General features: G+C 36.5%; 1 protein-coding gene across 4 annotated transcripts in view; it reads left to right on the top strand.

Annotated features, from left to right (window-relative positions):
* The window catches only part of MLLT10 (MLLT10 histone lysine methyltransferase DOT1L cofactor), a 121,648-nt gene that overhangs the window by 20,440 nt on the left and 76,873 nt on the right, over positions 1-24,335 (top strand). For 3 of the 4 annotated variants that reach the window (XM_059841946.1, XM_059841953.1, XM_059841936.1), the window contains exons 3-5: positions 1,970-2,024; positions 14,537-14,646; positions 20,760-20,863. In XM_059841946.1, coding sequence (XP_059697929.1) covers positions 1,970-2,024; positions 14,537-14,646; positions 20,760-20,863 — 269 coding nt within the window. The remainder of the gene's footprint in view (positions 1-1,969; positions 2,025-14,536; positions 14,647-20,759; positions 20,864-24,335) is intronic. The other variant, XM_059841960.1, reaches the window with a different exon arrangement.

The following is a 24,335-nucleotide window of genomic DNA, read 5'->3' as shown; positions in this document are numbered from 1 at the left end:
CACAATCTGTTTCCAAGGCACTGCTAGCATCATAGGCTCCTTTATCCACTGTCTTGTCAGTTAGCTGGTAATGGAGAATAGCTCTGTTCAGGGAACAGCAAGAACAGGTGTCTAATTCTTTTTGAAGGGTGTAGTGTTAAGTTTGCATCTGATGATCTTGATTTGCTTAAGATTATTAGGTTTCTATGCTCTGAGTTGTCCCTAAATTGGGAATATATAAAGATTGTAATATGGTGATTTCTAGGTATAGGATCCCCTATAGTGGTGTTCCTGTGCTTGTAATGTGGAGCACTTGAAGTGGAATGTGTGTCAAATCTAGTAATTTCTGACATCTTTGGTTTGGAATTGGTTTGCATGCTCTAGGACACTTAGAGGTAAGCATGATATTAGGAACTTGATAGGAGGCAGTGATAGCAGAAAAACTGTTCTGTTGTGATCCTGGTGTATGTTGGAAGAATATTTCGTCATAGATGGCTTTGACCCAGGACTGGAAAGGACACTAACCAAGTTTGCAGGTGATACAAAACTGGCAGGAGCTGTTGAATCCCTTGAAGGCAGGGAGACCCTGCAGAGAGAACTTAATAAATTAGAGGACTGGGCAATCACCAACGGTATGAAGTTTAAGAAGGGCAAATGCCAGACTCAGCATGTGGGATGGGGCAACCCTGGATGTACAGACAGACTGGGGAATGAGAGACTGGAGAGCCAGCCCTGTGGAAAGGCACCTGGGAGTCCTGATCAACGACAAGTTGAACATGAGCCAGCAGTGCTCTGGCAGCCAGGAGGGCCAACCCTCTCCTGGGGAGCATCTGGTGCAGCATGGCCAGCAGGGCTGTGGGGAGGGATTGTCCTGCTCTGCTCTGCTCTGGGGCAGCCTCACCTCGAGTGCTGGGGGCAGTTCTGGGTGCCACAATATAAAAAAGACATTAAACTGTTAGAGTGTCCAAAGGAGGCCCATGAGAGTGGTGAAGGGCATTGAGGGGAAGCCATGTGAGGAGCAGCAGAGGTCTTTTAGGTTGTTCACCTTGGAGGAGACTGAGGGAGAACATCATTGGAGTCTACAACTTCCTCATGAGGGAAAGAGGAGGGTCAGGCACTGATCTCTGTGGTGACCAGTGACAGGACCTGGGGGAATGGCCTGAGGTTGTGTCAGGGGAGGTTTAGGTTGGATATTAGATAAGTGTTCTTCACCCTGAGTGTGGTTGCACACTTAATAGGCTCCCCAGGGAAGTGGTCACAGCTCCAGGAGTGCTGACAGAGTTCCAGAAGTGTTTGGTCAATACTGTTGGGCATATGGGGATGGCTCTTGGGTTGGTGATGTGCAGGGTTAAGAGTAAGCCTTGCTGAACCTTGTGGGTCCCTTGCAACTCAGCTTATTCTGTCATTTTGTGATCAAGCTGCTTATTTCTAGACATGTGGTTTTGCTACAGTTGTCAATTTCTGACCTCCTTTTTCTGAGACAGAAAGTGCGGTTGGTTTTTGTCTCTCAGGATAAGTGGCAGCCAGCAGAGACTGTGTAGCCAGCCATAGCTGTGTGCACCTGTGCTGATCACAGCCACAGCACTTCTTTGTGATTGACCATCTTGGCCAGTACAGAGAGGCTAAGACAAGGAAATACAGTAAGGACTTTTGGACTATGTCCAAGCTTCTTGGTGTTTAAGTCCACCCTGTGCTGTAGTTTTTGGAGGCTTGTTTCCAGAATTCCAGGGTGTGAAATTCTGGAAGAAAATCAGAGGTAGAACTGCTAGTAGCTTTAATGTGTGTCATAGTTTGAAGATCTGGAGGTGAAACTTTATTTTTCACAAAATTACATTAACATTCAAGTAAAGGTTAAGGGAAAACACACCCATTCACTTGTAAAGAATGGTTGCTTCCTTAATATCAGATAAGTTTTAATGTGTGTGGTTTCTTTTTCAATGCTTCTGTGATCATTCCATTTTTTTTATTTTACTTTTGCTTTTTTTCCTAGAGATGTGAATTATGCCCTCATAAGGATGGTGCTTTAAAGAGAACAGATAATGGGGGTAAGTTTTATTCTTGCTTTTTGTGAACTCTCTTATTTTGTATGAGGGAAATAAATCTGTGGAAAAAAAATTATAGGGATCCTAAACATAAAAGAAAACACTGACTGCCTTGGAAGGAGATAACTGTTTAAGAGTAACCCTTATTTGTCCACTTAAGGTTCAATTTACTTTGAGGACATCTATCATTATTCTTGGTTTCATTTTTAGGAAAAAAGTTACAATAGAAAAACTGCATTTTAACATAAGATTTAATGGGTAAAATGGATGAATTTTATGTGTATTTAGTTGGAGCCTGAGTGTTTATAGGAAGCTGTTGAAAGTGTACCATTCATGGAGGAAAGTGGAATTTTTATGTCTATAGCCCAGACTGAATGCACCAGTGCATTTTCAAAGGTTGACTCTTTCATGCCTGATTTAGTAATAGGTTCTGTAACAAAGAAGTTAGAGCTGGAAAGTTGCAGTGGTGATTACCCCTCCCTTGCATCTTTCTAATCTCACTGTTCAGGTTATCATCAGTTCTGCTCCTGCTGAGTAGAACTGCTAGAGAAAGTCTCCACTGAATATCCTGGCTTGATTATATTTCTGCTAATAGCTGGGTGATATGAGTGTAAAATTTCAATTAACTTTTGAATCACTTTTGGAATGCTGCCTTCTCTCTCTAATAGATATTCTTAATTCCCATCCATCATCTATCTGTAAATAGCCTGGTCATTTTCATTGTGAGAGGAGAAAGTATGATCTGTATTCTGGAATTCCCTTGGACAGTCTATGTCAATTGTATTCTGCAGATTCTATGCCGTGTACTTGATATTCCAGCTAATTTGTATCTTAGCTTAGTGTTGATGCAGCTTTGCTATTTCTGTTGCAGTTGAGTTACAGGAACACAGGGCCTGCTCATGTTTGTGCTGATCTATCCTTTCCCTTGTGTACCTTTGACTGCTCTGTTCATATATATATCTATGCTCTAGGTTTACCATTTCGGTGTCAGCTGACTCAAGCACATCACTGAACTTAATGCCCAGTACTTAAGTCTTATTCCTCTTCTTTATTATTCCTCTCATGTCGATACATGCAATGCTGAATTAATTTCTTTAGAAATGGCAGCTGGACTCTTTATTTTGAGGAAATAGTAATAAGAAAGCCTCAAACGTCTTGAAATACACAGGAAAATTTGTGAAGTATGAAGTAGCTGAAATGTGTTCTTGTTTTATACTTAAAGTAGTATTTGGGAATGCTTTGCTATTATGCTGTGGTGGTCTTGAAAGTTTTTCTTAGCATGAAGTTTTGAGAACTTACTTTGATAGTGTGCATCAAAGATGTGAGCATCCTGTTAGTTATTTCTCTTATGGCTCTATTAATTGTAATTATAAGTTCTTGTCTGAAAGTGAATTACTATATAAGATTGAAATGCTTTAAGTTTCAATAGCAAAGATATAACACTGTGCTATAATTTTAATACTCAAGTGTTTTCATCAGTGAAAACTTCATACTGAATATTTCATAGCTGAGAGGCATAGGAATTTATATTTTCTTCTGAAAACACCCAGCCTCTGTAACAGATCTTGTCCATGGTGTTGAAAACAGCAAATTCTACTTTGTGGACTTAATGTTTTTTAAATAATAGCTTTATGGAAGGATGTGCACCTTGGAAAATACTTTGACTGGTGTTGCATTTAAGAAATCTGCATTCTTACCTGGAATTTTCCTTTCATAGAGTTGCCTAACAAGAGATTGTACCAGAAGATTTTTAGACTTAAAGAAATACTGTTGAAGATCAGATAATGGGCTTGCCAGTTGAAATGGTGTTTGCAGTAGGTTAATTCTTAATTTTTTTAAATGCTGTAATGTTGCCAAATGAATCATAAAAAGATGCAGGTATTTGAGAAGAAACTTGGAAACAAACATTTCTGGTAAAACCTAGCAAGGATCTAGCTTTATAAACTTGTAATTATGCAGTCTTTCTCAAAGTTTAGAGATAGTTAAATGGTCTTAGCTTTTCAGAGCAAGAGAAGAAATTGCTGATTTTAAGTCAGTGATAAAGGTTTTTCTTCTTTCTGCCTTCTGGCAACAAATAACTTCATTTTGTAGCCAGAAAAAAACAGTGTGCTTTTTGTTTTGAGTATGCAGATAGCTTGGCCAATACATGGCCTGCTGCTAGGGTTTGTTTTTTTTTTAAACAGTCTTCTGGATATTTGCTCTATAAGAAGGTGAAGGACTGTGTTTTGGGCATTGAAGGTACCATATTTTCTTTTATGTTTGGAAGATTAATGGGCTACTGAGCTTTTACTGTAGCATTCTGTGATTTTCATAACCTGCAGTAAGATGCTGTTACTGCAGTGAAGGTCCATTGTTTCCTCCTCCTTTGTGATGGTACTTGTGTTTAAAACTTTTCCTTTTTTTCTGCCCTGCATTTCTTTTCAGCTGTGTGAAAACTTCCCTGACCTAGCTGCTCATGCTAATGCTGATAGAAAGAATGGCCAGGAGTGTTCTTTTAGCAGCAACCTGTATATGATCTGTCTTAAGTCAATTGCACAGCTATAACTGAAGGCAGCCTAATCTTAGCGCTCTTCTGTAACGGTGTTGTCTTGCCTTTAAGAACTCTGGGGCACTACATGTATGGCAGTAGTCTGGAAATCAAACTTATGTTGTTTACAAGTATTAATTGACTATAAGTATAATTAATTGACTATATATTATGGTAGCATATGGTGTGGTTGTGTTGGTATTTTGTGAGTTTTTTGTCCCTCCCTCCCGCACCCCACAGAGTACGAGGTTCCTTTGTGTGCATTCTTCGTCCTGCTCCCCCTCCTTTTATTGGCCTGTTGCTGCTTATCTGACCTTTTAGAGATCATCATTTTTTTAGATTTGCTTTTTAGATTTTATATTTCTGTTTGGAGTTTGACTCTGCCTTAGTTGTGCCTATCAGGTTAATGTGGGTCCTCTAGTGTCGTCTGTGGCAAATACAGAATTACAATTTTCAGTGATTTCTGAAATACAGCATTATTGGAGCAGTACTGTCATGGATTTTACAGAGAATTTAAAAGTAACAGCTTGAGATAGTAATAGGAGAGGAACATATCATGGAGGCCAAACAACATTTGTCCTGCTCTCTTTGACATTATGAACTAGATTATTGAGAAGGGTCTTCTGTGCCGTCTCAGAATAGTTTCCTAGCCTACAAGCATTTATACTGTGGGACTTCTTGCTCCCGACATGGTATTTTTGTGTTTGATGGAAGATGAGTCCATCACACTATTGAAGTGTTCTCTTCTGTATAAAGTTTAGCGTTCATGCGTGTCAAGGCATTTTGCAGTTGACCAGTACGATATGTCCATGAGTTTCTTTTGAACCTGTCACCTCATGGTTTTATTTGATGCAAATTTGATACTTGGTATTTGCAAACTGGGGTGGCAAGGGTCAGTTATTCTGTGCTCACCTTTCCAATACCTCTTCCCATAACCTTTCTGGGTACGATGGCGAGTACACGGGTGAATGCCTGTTCTTGGCTTGGTGATGGTGGCTGCTGGTGCTGTAATCAGAACCTGAAGTGACCCCAAAGAGATAATTGAGTCTGGATTTGTGTGGAATATGTCCTGGTCTGCTTCAGTGTCCCTCCTATGCTTTCCATTGTCAGAGACTTCAAGTGACCCTGAGTAGGAGCAGCTAAGGTCCGTTTGCACATGCTTGTTCAGTCTCTGCCCTGTGTGAAAAGGCCATTCTGCTCCTGCACTTCCACAGATCCTAGAAACAAAACTCTTAGATTTAGCTGAGTGGAGTCTGGTCTAGTATCTGTGGCATGGCTTATCTGTCAACGGGTGTATCTGTCCTAAGGATTGTTGAGAGTTGACTGTATTTAGCTATACATTTGATTAATTAATTTTTAAGAGTAATAGGACATTGCACAGCGATAAGCAGGATATTTGTAAGAAATTTTAGGAATTAGCTTTGCATGAGTTTTAATACTTTGCCTAATTCCTATGACTGTCTTAGGCTATGGTTAAATTTTGTGAACAAAAAATAATCCTTCCTGCATATGAACTTTGTTTTTACATAACATGAGTACTTTTCCTGTGTTCAGAGACTGGAATTATATAAACTCTGTTAGGCTATTACCTGTTTTGTAAATTTTTTTAATTTATTCTTTTCTTATTGATACTAAAAGTAGAAAATGAAGATTGAATTGAAAAAGAAACGTTTCTCTCTGAATATATTTGTTGACAGAATTCCTTGATAAATTTGGTATTCATGTTCATGTTGTGGTTTTTAACGTGACTGAATATAAAAGTTCTTTAAAATGAGAAAACTTGATACGTATATGAGTTGCATATTGATTTGCTGTCTTACATGTAAGAAGGCTATTGAAAGATTAATTTTCCTTTAGCTTGGTGGATTAGTAAATGGATTATTAGTTGGATAAAATATAAACATATTTTTGAAAAACAGAGGTGTAACAAATGAGCATTTGTTTGAAGATACTTGAGAACTGTTGGCATTTGACAGTTTTTGGCCTTTCAGTTCAGTAATATTTCCTAAACTGTTGCAGTAATTTCCTTTGGATTTTTGACACTCAGTGAGGAGGAAATAAAATCATGACCATTTGGACTGATGATAGCTTTTTTAATCCCAGTTCGTCTGTCGTCTCATAGTACTGAGCATGCATTCTGTTTTTTAAGCAAATTGTTCACTTGTATCTAATATAGTGCATCTCGCATTTAAATAGTTTTCTTGCAGTAATCTTTTTCCACAATTTTCTGTGAGCTTAAAAGGTTTGATTTTGTTATACAAGTTGTTACTTTGAAATCTGATTCCAGTGGATGATGATCAGGAATGCTGTGTAACAGCATTCTTTGTATGACTTTTCACTAAGACTTCTTTCATGCAGCTGCTTGGGGAAAGGCCAGCTAACAATGTGGTGGTTTTATGTCATGGTCCAGACCCTCTTCCCACCCCCTGGCTTAGCGGCAGGATCTCCCAAGTCTATAAAAACGTTATATGCTCGGCTTTCCTGTTGCTGTTGTTATTATTAGAATCTCACTGTCTGGTTTACTGTTCTGATGAGTTTTCTTGGTGTTAATGTCTAAGAATGTGGATGGTATAATGTTATATGTACACACTGAGATGTACGCATTTTGCAAGTGCTTACCTACAAATATTCTGGCCTTTTTGAGCAGATTTACAGCAGTGTGTGAATTTTTTTTTTTACTGGGAAAGAAGAAAAAATATAATAAATTTAAAATACTGCATTAATAGAAATTATTGTATTACCATATAAAGTATTGTGTATTTATGATTTATATTACTGATAATCACAGTGTATATGTAGAAATGTTTTTAATAGAGTTTTAGGTGCTTATTTACACATTTCTTCCTTTTGTTGAATGAAAGGATTTATTGAGAGAGGTGAAGAAACTCAGTAATTCTATAGCATGCCACATAAAATTATTACAGCTATTCGCTTACTCAGTGGACCAATGGAATTTCACCTGTAGCTGTTTTGAAAACAAACTATTTGTTGTGCTGCAGAGTGATGATTTGAAACGAATCAATTCTTTACTTGAGGTCCAGATTTTTCTAAATGGAGTATTTTGTGAAATTCAGTAGTAGGACTTTGTAGGATGAAGCCTTTTTCTTCGAAGACAGATAGTATTTATTTTACCCTTTTAACAAATTGTCCATTCTGTACCAATGATGAGGTTGGCTACCAGCCACAACACTGAGAGCTGTAGTGGTTAGTGTGGCACCTTCTTTTTACTCCTCTTCAAAGAGTGGATCAAACAATATAATATGAACAATGCTGTATTAAGTACAGCAAACTAAATCTTTATTTAATAGAGTAAGGAGAAGACTAACTTCAGACAGATTTCTTATCTGCAAGTTTGCTTGTTTTAACAGAAAAGGAAGAGCAGGGTTAAAAATATATGGAATGTCTTAATGAGGAGACACTTAACTAAAGGTTTAAAATAGTGCTTAATCTTTCCCTTTGGCAAAGAGTAACAGTAATGGTCTTAAGTACATGTTTGGAAGGTGAATCCAGCAGAGTTGGATAGAGCTCAGCCTTTGGGTCAGTCAGCAGATCTGATAGTTGTGGAAATGGAGGGTGCAATTTCATGTAATCTAGGACAGCTGTTGACCTTTGCTGAAAGGAGGGGACTGTGGTTTTCCCCTGACTGGGTGTTTCTGCACTGATGGTTTTGTATATGGTAATCATGTGACCTCAGTGTGGATTGCTTCAAACCATTGACTGATCTTGCTCAAAGGTAAACTCTTAAGTTTCCCGCAGATTTCATAATGAGATGAAAGAAAAAAATTATTTGCCCTGCTACACAGCAAACTCATACTGCAAGGAGAGGACAAGGATGTACAGTTGAAAGTGAACATTAAAGTGAGATCCTGCTTTTCAGTGACAGTCTACAGCTGAAATGGATTGAGGTGTATCCTAATTGTCCTAATTGATAACTTAAAGCAACCTCCATAAGAAACTAATATTTCAATAAAGATTTTTTCCATGCTAGAATAATACATACATTCTCTTGCTTTGGGACTGAGCTGTAGTTACAAAGTAAGACTTCTTTAATGAAATGTAATGGACACTTTAGGAACTTAGAATGCATGAACAAATTTTGCCCTGACATTGCTGCATTGTTAGGGGATGGTGATAATATCCCAGAACTCTTGTGCTAGCAGTCCTGTGGCTGGAGTTCAGTGTGGCTTCACGATTCTGGTCTCTGCAGTGTGTTAGTGTTCTGCTACACAGCTTCAGCACTCACTGTGGGTTGTAGTGGAGTCCCTACTCTGTGCCTCTCAGTTCATGAGCAAGACATGGGCTTCCCTTGTTGTGGATGGTAGGATGGATTATATGTTTGTTGCTGTTATTTTATTATGAAGTCAAAGACGATGAAAACAAGGCTTGAAAACTTGCACTGGAAGGCAGTTTGAAAGTACTATGTGTTTATTTATGGGGAGGGTGCCTGTGAATCAAATTTTAGGCAATTAAGCAATAGTTGTAAAGGCAAAAATTTAGTTAGGTGGGTAACATACTGTGTATTATTTATCTTCCTGGGTTTTCTTTGTTAATTTACTTGGGTAGAGTTTACTTCTAATTATAGAGCTCTTTGTTGGCAACAGTCTTGTGTTTGCTGATGGTAGAATTGCTAGGAATTACTTTTCTCTGTCACATTGGGGTAACAGATCAACTATTTATTTTCAGCTAGGGGTCGGAAGTCTGAGCTTTGTTACTCTGAATGTTAGTGAACAATATACATTAAAATCCTGCCTGCTAAGTATGTACTGCTAGGTTTGCACTGAGTTAAAAATCAGTAAGGCATTAGAAATAAAAATCTCAGTGAAGATTGGTAACATTTGGATAGATTCTATGGTGGTAATGAAACATTTTGTGAACTAGAATGAAATGTAAAAAGTGGCAAAACTCAATAGTGTGTCTTTCTAAGAGAAATCAAAGTAGGAATGCATTTAAGTGGAATGCTGCTAGTCTCATATGGTGTATTTAAACTTTGAAGACTTTTCAGCATGAATCTCCAATTTTTAATATTGGAAAAAATTGGTTTCATTATTGTTATCAAAGCAGATCTCAGAAGTTGCTTTATATGTGGTTTTTCATGTTGTTTGAAAGTTGGTAGAATTTGTTTTCTAAGATCTTCCCAAAGGAAAATGTCTTAGTTATATTTGTGTGATGTTTTCTTAGAAAGCACACTGGATTTTTATGTAAAAGGTAAGCAGCATTTCCCAAAGTTAGAGATCTTGAAAGTGCAGTTGAAGCAAGTATTTTTAACTTTGCCTATCGCCAATAAGTAAAAAATAAAAACAGTATTTTACAGTTTTTGGGTGGAGACACTGATTGTTGTAGAATATTGGGTTTTTTGGAAGCAAAAGAGGGAGTGAATCTGTCAGCCTGTCGTAACCTGAGGGGTTTTCTTCAGCAGTTTCAGAGAAAACAATTCTAGTTAGTGTGCACAGAAATAGGGAAATTCGATGGCTAATTTGAATCCTTATGATATATTTCTTAGGCTTTCTAGTTTAAAAACAAGAAACTAAGTTCATTTTAAAGTAAGCAAGGCAAGTAATATCATCTGGTAAAAATACTATTATTGGGAAGACACATTTGTCAAAAGGCCACCATCTCAAAGATTGAAAAATAAATAAAATAAAAAAATCTGAGTATAAGGGAAATTTTTAACATGTTGCAAGCTGCCACTCAGTATCTCTATTTGCAAAAACGTGTGTCCTGCCCTCTCTTCCAGTTTAAGTTGTCCTGAAAGTGAGATGAAACCAAAAGTAAATTGTATATAAGGAGTTCAGTGGGGTAGTAAGAGTTGGTTAGCAATTACTGCAAGTTTCATAACTAAAATTAAAAAAGCAAGTAATACATCTGTGGCCATTTGTCTGGATTCAAACCATACACAACTAAAGTGAATGGAAGCTTATTGTTAATTTAAAGAGTAAATTATATGGTTTATAGAGATGGGTTTAATGAACACATTTGGAACAAAAGCGATCTCAAAAATATCATGGGTTTCTGGCCAAATTTGGGAAACAGTTAAGAAAAAATAGGAATATCTGGCTGTTACTTCTGTACAATGTTGGGTGAAGAAGAGAGCTGATAAAATAATTTCAGTTGCACCAGAAACTGGGAGAATGTTTTGAATGTTTTTGAATGTGTATAACAGTGCTGTTGTAGTTTTTATTTTATAATCTAAAACATGGGTTTACAGTGGTATTTTTCACACTTAAACATTGCTAAAGTTTAAAAGTACTGGATTTAGTGATTTTTTTTTTTTATTCCTGGATGAGAAGGAAGGAAAAGGTGTATAGTTGCTGATGAAACTTTAATTGCCCTAGAATAATGTAGTAAGTGATTTGAATAGGAAGTTTATAGTGCAAACTTTATGGCTTAGATGTAGTAAATGGAAAAATATGTATTTTAAGGTAGTCTTAAATACCACTCATCGTTTTAAATGCTTACTTCTCATTCAGGCTTCTATGTGCAGTTTGGATGGGTGTCTTTAGAATGTTTCTTTGTCCCTGCAGACAAAGAAAGCAGTTATCATCCAGCAGAAAACAGAAGACAAAAGCATTCAACTTTGAACGTGGCAATAGGTCCTTTATTCTGCTGGAACTCTGAGCCCTGTGCTCAGCCTGAGTAGTTGTCTAAAAGAGAAGGAAATGTCAGCAGAGGATCAGGAAGGTGGTTTTGCACTGTGTTATGTAGTCAGGAACACTCTCAGTTGAACAAAACATGACAAGTAAAACTGTTTATAGGTTAGTAGCTCGTTCTCTCATCAGCGGGACCAAGGACATCTATCACACGTTGGCTATAGGTGTCCTTACTTCTGTGCTTATGCTTTGTAGCTATAGTGTCTAGTCTCTTGATGCTTGGGAAAATGGTTCTTGTTTGCTTTTTTTCTGTTTTCCTCCTACTGTCTCGTTCTTATATGGCAAAATGGAATCTTCTTGACCTCCCTTAACTATAAAAGTTTTGTGGAGGAGTCTACAGACTTTGAGTTCTGAGAAGGTGGAGATTGCACAGCACCTTCAGACAACCAGTTCTTAAGCACGTTTGTTATGGAAAAGTATCTTCCTTACTCTTCCTAAAGGGAACTCTCCTTGACACTTCCAGGTCAGCTGGGTGTTGCTCTCTGACAATTCTGTATTTTTTCACCAGTTAAAATTTGGACAAAAGAATATTTAAGAACTTGTGTACAGGGTGTCTTGAATCCAAGTGGATGCTGGTGCTGGAGTTAGGCTTTTTTTTTTTTTGTGTAGGCATTTGAGGCTGGTAATATAAGGGTGCTGCAACCACCCCTCTGGTTAAATTATTGTTGGACATTATTATGATTTATTATATTATTGTGATTTATTATATTATTGTGATTTTCCAACAAGGCCAGATTATATGGGATCTGAAGGTGCCAGATGGAAACCAATGGAAAATGTCCCTTGTCCTCAATTCCTTGGGCACTTATTAACCTATATTCAAAAAGTGTTTTAGTGCTGTGGTGCTTCATTTGTTTCATTATATAGATCCTGGGTTTGGTCTCATCAAAGTTAAAAGCCTGTTACTGGCCATAGCTGTCTTGGATGTGTACTTCCTGTACTTCCTGTTTGTAAATAGGAATATATTGTAGTGTTTTGATTTTTTTTTTTTTTTTTTTTTTTTTTTTTTTTTTTTTTTTGGGGATAGTGGTGGAACACTATTCAGTTAAAGTTACTCCTGAAGCTGGTTCCTTGTAGTAAAAATTCTTTACCTACCTAAATTTCAGTTCAATTACTAAGTGGATTTTTTTTCCCCCTAATATGTCTGTTATTTTTTGTATATTTACATAATAATTTTCCATTATATGTAAGTGTAATTAGAGTACAGACTTAATTACATATGAGGTAAAAGCTTTTGCCATCTGATTATGTGTAGCCAACTGAAGAAGGTGTATTTTTTTTCAAAATTTCAGTGTCACTTTTCTGTTGTTTTAATGGCTTTATTAGATAAATGGTGTTTCTATTTGAGTTAATTTTTTGAGAGAACATTTAAAGATAAATATTCACCATTAACACCATATTAACATTTATTTGTCTTTAGTAAGCTGATTCTGGCTTAAGGCAGTTTGCAATTCTTAGAAAAGCCCTTATAAACACTCTTTCTCTGAAGATATTTCAAGTACATAAATGAACAAAAAAGGCTGTGGTTTTTATAGTATTTTTTTCTCAGTCTGTCTGTTAATGATAATTTTAAAATGGTCTCTTGGAACAGGTTTTAAAAGCAGCTCAAGTTGGCTGTTTATACTTTTTTTTACCCTACACTTTTATTGGTCTCATGCCTTTTCTGTACAGAATAATTCTAAAGACTGTGAATAAAGTTAGGGAGCAGCACAGATACTCTGTTTAGCAGCAGTTGAAACACCAGACTGATATGTGTGGTGTTACTGTAACTGGTGTGTGTGTGTGTGTGTGCATTTTTCATTTTTCCTAGAAATTGTAACTTCCAATTTAGTAAGTGGAGAGGGGACACACCAGATCTGTTGCCAGAAACTGGAGAAGACTGGTGCTTTAAGAAAAGTATTTGGAATTGCCTATGTGCTTTTTCTTCTAAATACCATTCCAGAGTCTCAACAATACTACTATGGGCAAGCACAGCTTTGTGTTTAGCACAGTTTAAGAGTCAGAGTACAGTTTGGTGAAGAAATTAAGACCTTTTTGATTCTGTAGAGTAGTTGAAAAGAAAAAATCCAATATGAAAGCTCAGAAAGGTCTGCAGTGAGACAGTATATGGTGGGGTTTGTGTTTAATTTTTTTGGGGGGTTTATTATTGTTGTTGTTATTTTTATTTTTATTACAGCATGCGTTTGCACAATGATAATTTTCATTGCTTGCCTGATATAATAATCTGCTAGATTATCTAATTATGTCAGTCTGTCATTTTATGTCCTTAATGTTTGTGTACAAGTAAGCCTGGGTAGGAGGAAAGCAGAATTATTTTTAAAGTTTACTGAGGGTTTTGTGACAAGAGACTTCAGTTTTCCTCTTGGGGAAGAACAGAATTTGTACCAGGTGATTAGCTGCACCAAATTCACTTCTAGATGAGATGATAGTACTTGTAATAATTCTATTATTAATGTCAGTATAGCAATATGTTGGATTAGCTCTGTAGCAGCTTCTGCTAAATCTACAGTTATGGCATATGGTCCTCCTTTGAAACAAATTAATAGCTCTCAGGATCTCTGTTGAAAAAAGGCTTCCAATTTATAGGTTTGTTTCTTACTTGGAGTTTTCTCCCACCTCCATCCAACCAAATGTCAGAGAATTAAGAGTGTTGGCTTTCTTAAAATGTTGTTAAAGCACAGTGTGGTAAGTAACTAACCATTTATTGATCCCAAGTTAATGAATTAGAATAGGACTGGATATAGGTATTTGTATTCCCATGAAAAAAACGAATTGGCCACAACTTTATGCATGGAAAAGCAGGAAATATCATAGAGGGGATGTGAGGGTGTGCATATGTGTTGCAATTTCTATCTACAGAAAGAGGAGTTTATTCAAATCAGAATGACATTTTTAAAATAAAAATTTACACAGAAGTCTTCTATGATGCCATGCTTGTAAGAATACGAGTTTAGTCATATGCTGCTTCCTTTCTGCAGGACTTGGAGTAACTTTTATGCAATGACTGTATTAATACAAGAAATTAAACAAAATAATAATTTTTCTGTTTGTGTGTCACTGTTTGTATAAATCATTAGTATTTGAATTTCATAGAGTATTACTCATATAAATTCTCTCTGACTACCTTAAAAAATGTATTACTGATCATCTAAACTTTGGATTACAGAAATGAAATGTAAACATAACTTAAGTGTAATTTATGTCCTTAATATACTAAACAGTTAAAATAGTCTGTGGAAAAAAAATAGTGTTGTAAAAGGTTCTTTGTACTGTAATTGTACTGCAGTGAATTGTCCTTTAAGCTTCTAGAAAACATTAAATGCAATTATAACTTTTTGTAGGTTGGGCTCATGTGGTTTGTGCTCTGTACATTCCCGAGGTGCAGTTTGCAAATGTTTCTACAATGGAGCCTATCGTGTTGCAGTCTGTTCCTCATGATCGTTACAATAAGGTATAATTATATGTCTTTTTATGTTTAATGTATTTATTTTTAAACTTCTGAGATATAACAATATTAAACTACACTTCTTAGAATGCACTTTATATAAAATTCCTAAATGTCTGCAGTAATGCTGTAAGTTTTCTGCAATGTCTTTATGATAAATTGAAGAATTAAGAAAGCTGTATTATTAAATTAACCTGTAAGGTTATCTGCCATGTCTTATTAGTCTTTAGATTAGGGACTGTTTCATTAATTAAAAATACCATTATCTCTGAATAACAGTTTATTTTGAAAGGAATTTTGAAAGGAATATTTTCTGTAGGTTAAAATACTATTGCAGCTTATATGAGACATTATTATTAATCATCATGAAGTCCTAGTGTTTTAAGTGTTGATATTAACATAAACATGTTTATAAAAATTTCTTTTAAGACAGAAAATATTAAGGCAAATGCTTGAAAACTTTTGCCTTTGCAAACAACATTCACTTTAGTGGCATTATTTGCTTATAGGAGAACTACTCCAAAGTAATTGTCAGTGAGATGGAATGTTTTGTAAAGTGTGGTGAGACTTCAAATAAAAAAGCCCAAAAAGGCAGAGCAATAAACCAGTAGGTTGTTATTGTTCTTTATTGATAGTTACATTTTTCTTATTTCACTTGTGTTACTTTCTCCTCACTTAACTACGCTGGTTTTTGTATTTTCCCTTCTGCAGATGCAAACTGTCTGAATTTCTGAATAGTTGTGTTACATATTTTTCTTGTGTTGTTCTTTTAACCTCTAGTTTCTTTTTTTTACTTAATTTTATGGTAGTTTGTGGACAGTGGAGTAATGTAGGAATAGACTGTGTTAAAAAAAGAGAAAGAAGAAAAAGGCATACATCTCCTCTTGTGTTCTCCCTACAGGGAGACCAGTCCCTCTTCACGTTGCCTCTGTGACTTCTCACACCCCCCACATCCCCTTTCCAAGTTTCCATCTTTGATTTATGGGCTCCCCCTCAATGTTTCTAGCCTTATTCCTTTTTTCTTTCTTTCATCTTTTCCTTTTCTGTTTCACTTTCTCCAGTTGCTGTCAATACATTTTGTCCATCTTATTTACCAGTGCAGCTGAAAAACCAGGAGTCAAAGTCTACGTTTTTCTCAAGCCTTCTCATTACTGTCTGAGCATCTCTATTGGCATCTCACTGTTTGCTTCCCTCTGCATTGGCAAGAACATGCAACAGTGAGATTCAGTACAGAGCTAATAAAACCTTTCTGCTTGGGCACAAAGCAGTAAAGATTTCCTATAACTGATGAGTTTATTTCCTCTTTCTCCTCAACTCTGAGGAGACAGAACATCTGTTTTCTTTTTCCTTGAATAGTAGTCAGTCATAATTTTTTTTAATTGGTACTACTTCTCCCTTAATGTCCTTCAAAAATTTCATGGAACACTTTGGATTTTGTTTTATCTTGGACCATTTCCATTGATGGTAATTGGATATTGGATGAGTAAATCCTTGTAACTTCAAAAAATGTACTCTGCATCTTTTATTATTGTTGACAAAATCCATTTTTTGTCTCTGTCTTTAGTCTTTGTTAATTCCTTTCCATCATAACTAAAGTTTCTTCTTTCTCAAACAGTTTTTTTGTTCTAAATATATGACAATACAGTTATGTTTTGCTACTAAAACATAACTTTTTTGTTGGTCTTTACTTACTATGTTTTTCTTTCTCACTAGATAGTTACTAGCACCATACAGTTAATGTGGAGAGAGCTCCTGGTGTTGTCCAGCTGTTAGTTCTCTGTGCTCTTGAGCAGGTGTTCTGATTGATGTCTATTTTCCATGTTAGCAGTCAGCCTAAAACCAGGCCACTACAGTTTATTGAGAAGTACAGTGAGATGGGTGTCAGAAATGCCAAAGTTTGGGGTCACACCCCTAGCCTGCAAATTATATTCTTTTTGTTCTCTCTTTTTACAGAATTTGGGTTTCACTGTCATTATTTGGTCTTTCTGGGTCAGGGAGATAGCGGCTGTGGATGTCAGGGGAATTCAAGAAATGGCTATTGTGCAGTTGCTACAGCAAACCTTCCGAAACCAATCACACTGCAGTGCCAGCAGCAGTCTAGTTGTGACAGAACTGAATTTAGAGAAGTATTGGCTGACAGGGAACTCCCAACTCTGGCTAACCAGTCTGTAGCTGCTGAGTTTAGCACTGCTGTGGTTAAACTGCCATGGGTTCCCAAGTAGGCTACTCTTGAGCAATACCCCCCAAAACCAATAAAACTATTAGTTCCCTTTTCATGTAGCTTGCAGTAATTTCACCTTCTACTCCTATTGCTATTTAAGATAAGTTGTGTTTATTTAAAGGATACTTTTTTTTAGATCAGAAATGTTGTAAAGCATTTCACTCTGACTTTATTAATTTGCATAAAAATGGAAAGAAAAGCTTTTTTTTTTGAGAAATTATGACAAAGAGTTCTTGAAACATTTGTTGCACATTGCGAACAAATGTAAACATGTAATTAGGAAAAAAATTACTGGAGTTGTTTCTTAGAGAGGCTTAGTGATAATTTCATTCTGCTTCTCAGCTCAGGTTGAAATAGGAGATTTTAAGTAAGATATTATTTCCTGTGAAGTTCGAAATAAATCTCTGTGCATGGTTGGATACATATAGAACACTAGCATATGGAATTGGGGGGAAATACAGGCCAAAGAAAATTACCATGAGGGAGAAATTATACTGTAGTCTTCAAAGTAAATATTTTTCAAGTTTTGCCAGGACATAGAACTTAATTTAATGTTTGGGATTTTTCCTATGCACTTGTTTCTTTACTAAACTCTGCAAAATATGCAGTATTACCAAGTACAGTAATTTTAAATGCAAGAAGAAATGCTGTAGATAGCAAAGCATGGGGTTTGTTTGTATAGAGATATTTGGCTGCTATTTCCCTGAAGTTTGCCTGCTTCAGGGATAAAAACCATCACATTACAGAATGAATCCACTGAATGATTTGATTAATGAGTTAGCTATCAGGAAAGCTCTTCTTACACTGTTGCTTCCAAAAAAGAAATGGGCAATTAGTTGCTCTTCTTTTCAGAAATAGGTGTTTCTTATTCCTTGGATGGTGATGCATGGAAAATATATATTTATTTTACGTCAGCTTTTACCTGTCTTTCAGGTTTATTTGAAACTATGTGATAATTTTATATAATTACTGCTTTTAGGAATGTCTTTTAAGAACTGATTTAAAAATAAGTGCATTTATAGTTTCTTCATTTGCCTCGTAGTGAATGCAGCTGGAAAACTTTTCTTTCAGTACTTGCTGCAACAGTGAGAAATTTCTCACTGTTGCAGCAAGTGAGATTTTGTGATCAGAGAATGCCATTGGGTAGCTGTTATGAGTAAACTATTTCTGAAATTACTTTTTGCCTTATAATTTTGTCTCATCTTCCCTTCTGTCTTTGCCTTTGCAAAGAAAGTTTACACTTTGAATCTTTAAGCGAAAATACTGACAGTAACATAAAGACAGCTGTGCAAAAGATATATTTTGCCTTAAAGGAAGTAAGATATTTGTTCTGAGTAAAATTTCCTTGCTGAGTCAAAAAGCTTTTGCTTCTTTTCCAGTGAATTTGGGACTCTTTCCTTAAGAGCTTTGAAGAAGAGTGCAGCTGTAGGTGATAGGACACAGTTTTAAAACTTCCACATTTCAGAGGCTTCAAAGGGGTAGCATTTGTATGGATTTGCAGATACATGCAAGTCTTCCTTTGTGAAAGAAAGACAAAGGTTTTCAGGCTTCTGGAATTGTGTGTCTAAGAGAAGGCACAAAAATGAGAAGCTCAGCTGTAGAGAACTTACTGTCTGTTGGAACTTTCTTTGTCCCTGTTTCATATGGAGTACTAGGAAACAGGTTTAGTGCTTCTCATGACTATTGTAGGAAAGTTCTTTGAGCTTTTTAAAATGAGTAGTCAGTCCACCATGTTAACATTTAAACTTGTTAATAATGTAGCTTGTAGTAATTTTTCAGTCATTTTACTGTAAATTGCTCTGAGAGGTCCCAAAAGAGAGACCCTATACATGTAGGGTAAATACTGAAAAATGTAGCCTACATTTCTACTAAGTGGAATGCTTGTATTGCTTTTCTTTCTGAGCTTCAGTGAGGAAAAAAACTTTAAGAACTTGAAACTAAACTCGGAAAAAAACCAGAAAGTAATTGGAAATTGAGTTTTATGGGGTTTATTGAACTCTCTGTTTATAGAGGTATCTTACTTTGAAGTTACTTACACTTAATATAGTGACTCAGATGAGGCTGATAGATCATGACCTTGTTCATTCCGAAAATCTAAATGTGTCAGGTCATGGTATGGAACGCTAAAAAGCAGCCAGTCTCAGACCTTGTCAAACAACTGAATTATCAGTGTTCACCACCTTGAGGTACAAAAGAAGCAAGGCAAAGAATTAAGTAGGATTATCCTCTTTCTGATCTTTTAAATGTTAGGTTATAGGGTATGATTTTAGGATATATTAGCTTTAAAGTAGTGTGGAAACTGTACATGAATAACTCCTACCTTCAAGTCTTGCATATTAACAAAAATGCTTTAGTTAGCTGACACCTCCTGTTAAATCTTGTTCTAAAAACCTCTGTAACAAGCTATTCTGATCTCAGAATTTCACTCATTTTCCTGTCTAAGACTGGTTTTGCATTATATAATTTTTGTAAAAAATTTCAGTGGTCTCCTGGTCCATTTTTTTCTATCATGTTTTCTGTTACCCATGATTGATGTCATTTGCATTTATTATTCTACTCATTCTCTGCCTCACTGAAAGGAGGTTGTGATATAATTGTTAGTCAGTTAAAATAGAGACAATTTTATTTTTTGACATAAAGAAGTTTCTCTTTTCTGAGTAAGGATCTTATAATGAGGTTTCTACAGAGGTAGGAGTGTCCTTAATGTTTAATACTCAGTAAAGTTCTCTCATATAAAAACAAACACTTAATCGAGCTCAGTACTTTCATTAAGAATCTCTTCTTAAATTGTTAAATTTTACTCATGAATGTGATATGATATAGAATCTCTCTAAATGCTCTTTCAGTAATTAGGACAGGAAAAAAATTTTTTTTTAGTTTTGCCTGATGTTTTTCCCAGGAATGCTGGTGAGAGATTGTAGTGACACCTGTCATAGTAGTGAGCTTCCATACAGTATGTATATACTTGTTAAAAAAAAGTATTGAGTAGTGAGGAAGAATTTTTTTTGTCTTAATTTCTTCTGTTTTACTAAGAATGCTTTTGAAAGATTAAAAATTGCTGTGGTATCCCAGTAAAAAAAAAAAAAAAAAATTGACAGAAATGCTATGAAAAGATTTCCAAGTACTAAATAGGTTATTTTCATTTTAGCTTGTTTTGGAGGTTGAAATGTGTTTGGTGTACTCATTCAGGCTTTTTTATAGAAGGTTCTTGATTGATGAACTTGCAAGATGTTTATAGGGCTGTCCAAGTCATACTGAAATAGTCATGCAAACAAAGCAGAGTTCTGTTAAACACCAATTTAATTAAAAGTGGCTGAGCATCATATGAATATTGAAACATGCTATGACACTTGGAAAATTCTTTCCACCAAATGTACAAATAGAATTTCAAGTTTGCAGGTTTTTTGTATGTAATTGTGTGTGTGTATATATATATATATGAAAAAAAAATGGAAAAAAAAAAAAATGTATGTACCATATGGCATATCATACCATTAGGCACTCAGTCTGATGTTTCTGAATTCCACAAATAGAGGTTATATTAAATGAATATGAAAATGACTGAGACTTAAAAGGACATAAATGCAAATTTGAAAGCGAGTACAGTTGGGAAGCCTAATACTATTAACCCTTGGCTGTTTAACCATTTGGCTGGTTGACAATGGTATGAAATGTAAGCAAATTAGTAATTGTACTGCCTTAATGTTGGTGAAGTGTTGCACAAATCCCAAGAGCCTACCAGGTGATCTCCTTTTGCTAACAAGCATGAATAGACTTTCATAAAGAAGTTCTTAAACCAGCTTAGCTGCAAAATCCAGTAGTTCTCAGCCTAGGATCTCCTGTAACACAGAGTTTGTTTGTATACTTCTTATCAAATTAAGTATTTTCTCTTTGATAGACATGCTATATTTGTGATGAACAAGGCAGAGAAAGTAAAGCAGCCACTGGTGCTTGTATGACATGTAATAAACATGGATGTCGACAAGCTTTTCACGTAACATGGTAAGTATATTTTATTATTTAATATCTGATGTTGCCAAAAGAATCAATACACACAGTGTAATGAATAAGCTCCATATTTAGTACATCTTTTGAGTAAAGAAATACAGCAAAATGATTTCTTTTTATAATAGCGTTTACTAACAATATGGCAGTGGCAGCATAGATTTTGCTGTGAGCTGCAGAAGCTGTCTGATAATACTCCCCTGGGTGGTATTAAATGGTGTGTGCTCCTGTGAATAAGTATAGGAGAGTTTGGGGTTTTTTCTTGGTCTTAGGTTATTTTTCTTAGAGGATGTTGATATGGGAGTATGAAAACATTGTTTGTTAGCATTGCCTGCTAACAGGTTTTGATGTTTTTTGGTAAACCAGTTGGAAAATTACTGAGCTGTATTTAAAAGTGCACTAGACTCACCCTTTCCAGTATGGATTTCCAAACATTTGGGAGTAACTCACTTCACTGGTTTTATCTAAATGATACAGATCATCCTGAACTATTCAGATTTTATGTGTTACTGCTGGAGGAAAAAAAGCTGTGTCCTCCACTATCTGATTCATTCCACTTTAAGATACTTAGTTTTCCTTGCATTCAGGAGATGCTTGTTTCACTTTATGGATTTCTAAAAGAGGCTGGATAATTAGATTAAACCACATGTCAACAGGTAAAAGGAAGCAAAAAGAGTTCCACTCCAAAATTTGCAAGCATTGTTAGTTTTCTCAATTTCAGCTGGAGTTATTTTACAGTAGCAGGCAGATTTATCTAGGTAGTCTAGCTACATAATCTGTGGATTTATCTGTTTTATGACTGCCCCAGTATGCTGCTTCATGACCAGTTAAATGTATTTTCTTCAGTGTACCCAAGTGATAATCTGTGTGTCTTGTGGAGATCTTGAAGGGTTTAATTCTATTGTTTTGGTGCTGGTAATCATGGCAACTCTTCATTTATATTTTTAATTGCTTGACTACTTTGCAGGTTTTATTCTTTCATAAGCATCTGATTTTTCATTGGATGTGATCAATGTCAAGTTTCTTTTTATGGTGAAAATGGATTGTGTTCCTCAAAGCGTGCATACCATGTAAAGGGATTACTTACAGATGTGAAAAAATGTGTACATCCAATTGCTTGTATGAAAAGGTCTTTCCTTTCAAACACTTGGGTACATACAAGAGCCTTTTCATCTTTTTACTTTATTCCAAAACCCTGAATGCTGTGAAGAGCATGAGACTTTTAAGCTGAAAATTAAAACAGTGATCTTGCCACATTTTAGAATGTTTTGGTTCAAAAACATGGTCTTTACTACAAAATGATATCTAGCTCGAGAGTAGTAGTATGGCTGGAGAAAATTAGAGGCTTCTGTAATATTAAAAAAAATGGAAGAAAAATGTGAAGATTACCAGAAATCCAGGGCAAGGTGTATCAAATTGGGATTATCAGAATGATTGTCTAATGAAAAATGAGCTTGAGTGCATGTTTTTTGTAAGTGAAGCTTAGAAACAATACGTCTTTGCCTAAAGACATCCTCTTTATTTTTTTCTTGTTGGTATCAGCTGTAGATGTGCATGTATTTAATATTTCTGGGTTTTCCAAGAACATATTTTTAAAAATCTGTGAAAATGAACCACATTATATAATCTTCTGTAATTTAAATACTGCCGTGTATAATTTTGACTATAGCATTGCATTTTTATGGTGTCTTGGTTTGAAAGACAGGTGTTCTGCCAAGAGTGGAGAGTATGACCCCCCTCCCTCCGAATTATTATAACTTTGGAATTAAGGATCCTTCAGGCAAGGATATGTGAAAAGGAATAACAGTTCTTTACTAGTCTGTATGTGTGTAACAAACAAACAAAAACAGTGGCAGCAACAACAAACCAAAAGGACAAACCAGCCGTAAGCCCCGACGAGCAGTCTTGCCTCTCTCTTCAGAGCATTTCCCCGTCGGTGCAGTTCCGGTCACGGCCGCAGGGGCGCTGCTGGCTCCTGGCCGGGGGCGCTCTGCTCAGCTCGGGGAGCACGTGCTAATGGCGGCTTGGCCGAGACGGGAAGGGATGGAAAAGAGGCTTTGCTTTACAAACCTCTTGGGGCAATCGATCCTGGTGCTGCAGCGGGACCCTCTGGAGCAGCAAGATGGAACGGCAGGGACGGACAAAGTCCCGGAGTGGTAGATGAGATGTATCAGAAACTCCGCAGCCGTAGCTGGAAGCGCGGGGATGTCTGCGCGGACAGGGGCTGTGGGGCTGCAGTGTAGCAAAAAACCAGGAGTAGTGGCAGAGAAGATGGGCGGGCGGCAGGGCAGTGGCACCGGCCTCCCGAACAGGATAGGGAGCGACTCCCTTGGGGGAGGGATGGGAGAGAGTCGCGGGGCTTGCCCTAAAGCAGCTGAGCAGATGTGAAGGGTTCCCTGTTTGGTGAGGTAGGGTGCCAGCAAGGGCCCAGTGCAGCAGTCGCTCCTGTGAGCTTCGCTCACGGCAGAAGAAAGGCAGCAGGAGACTGAACCCCGCAGTGGTGACGGCTGCAGCCTGTCTCCCCTCTCTGTGCCGAGAGCTCTAGAGAGCTAGCAGCTGCCCCAGCCCCCTTTTTCCCAGCCCCATTCTCTGGTATCTCTGCCCCTCCGAGAGAGACCCTCAGGTAGAAGTGCAGCCAGGTGCCCTCCTCCCCCGAGTTTGGCAACTTCTTTTTTCTCTCTTAAGTACCCGGTCGTTGTTGTCTCCTAGCAACATATGGGAGAAGATTCCCTAAGGGAAAGAAACAAAAGGAAAAATCCTAAACTCTGACATGTGGGAATGAAAATTATATGGAAAATATAACAATATTTGGTTTGTCAATATCTAAGTTGGTTTTGATAAAGAAAATATATCAACATTACACATGGTGAAAAATAAAATTGTTTTGAAAAAATTATACTAGAATAAAGTAATAATTAGTCCAGTCAATGCAGCTTGTGACTATTGATCTTTTAAAAAGAGATTAACCTGCCACAGTATTTTAAACTAGTAAATACAGTTTGATTTACTATGTAATTCAAGTTAGATTAAAAAAAAACCCTCTAATTTTCATGGCAAATCAGAGACGCATGTATTTAAGTTCTGAAAAAAACTCTTCTTTAGAGCTATAGTATGTTTTTGTTAAAAACTGTTCTTTCCTTAGATAATTTTTTTGCTTGAATTTGAGCTAAGAGTCATTGCAGATTGCTTTTTTTATTTATTTGTGCAAGTAACTGCATAGTAAATGTAGATTTGATAGTTGTAAGCTTGTGTGAGTGGCTTAAAGGTTCTGACAAAAGGCAACAGGCCGAAATATGAATTGTACATGTTTTTCCCTGGGCTACAAAGGTTGGTTTTGTGTTCACATGCCACTGGAAGTTATTTTTTGTGGAAATCTCTTACTAATTGCAGATATAAGGAACCATATGCTATCAGCTGTGATATTTTGGTACAAACTGGTGTAAAATAGCTTTCCTTGAATGTTGTCTGG

This window comes from Haemorhous mexicanus, chromosome 1 (genome assembly GCF_027477595.1).
Source record: "Haemorhous mexicanus isolate bHaeMex1 chromosome 1, bHaeMex1.pri, whole genome shotgun sequence".
In the NCBI taxonomy this organism is placed as follows: Eukaryota; Metazoa; Chordata; class Aves; order Passeriformes; family Fringillidae; genus Haemorhous; species Haemorhous mexicanus.
Note: the sequence above shows the minus strand (reverse complement) of the source record. Positions and strands in the feature narration are given on the sequence as shown.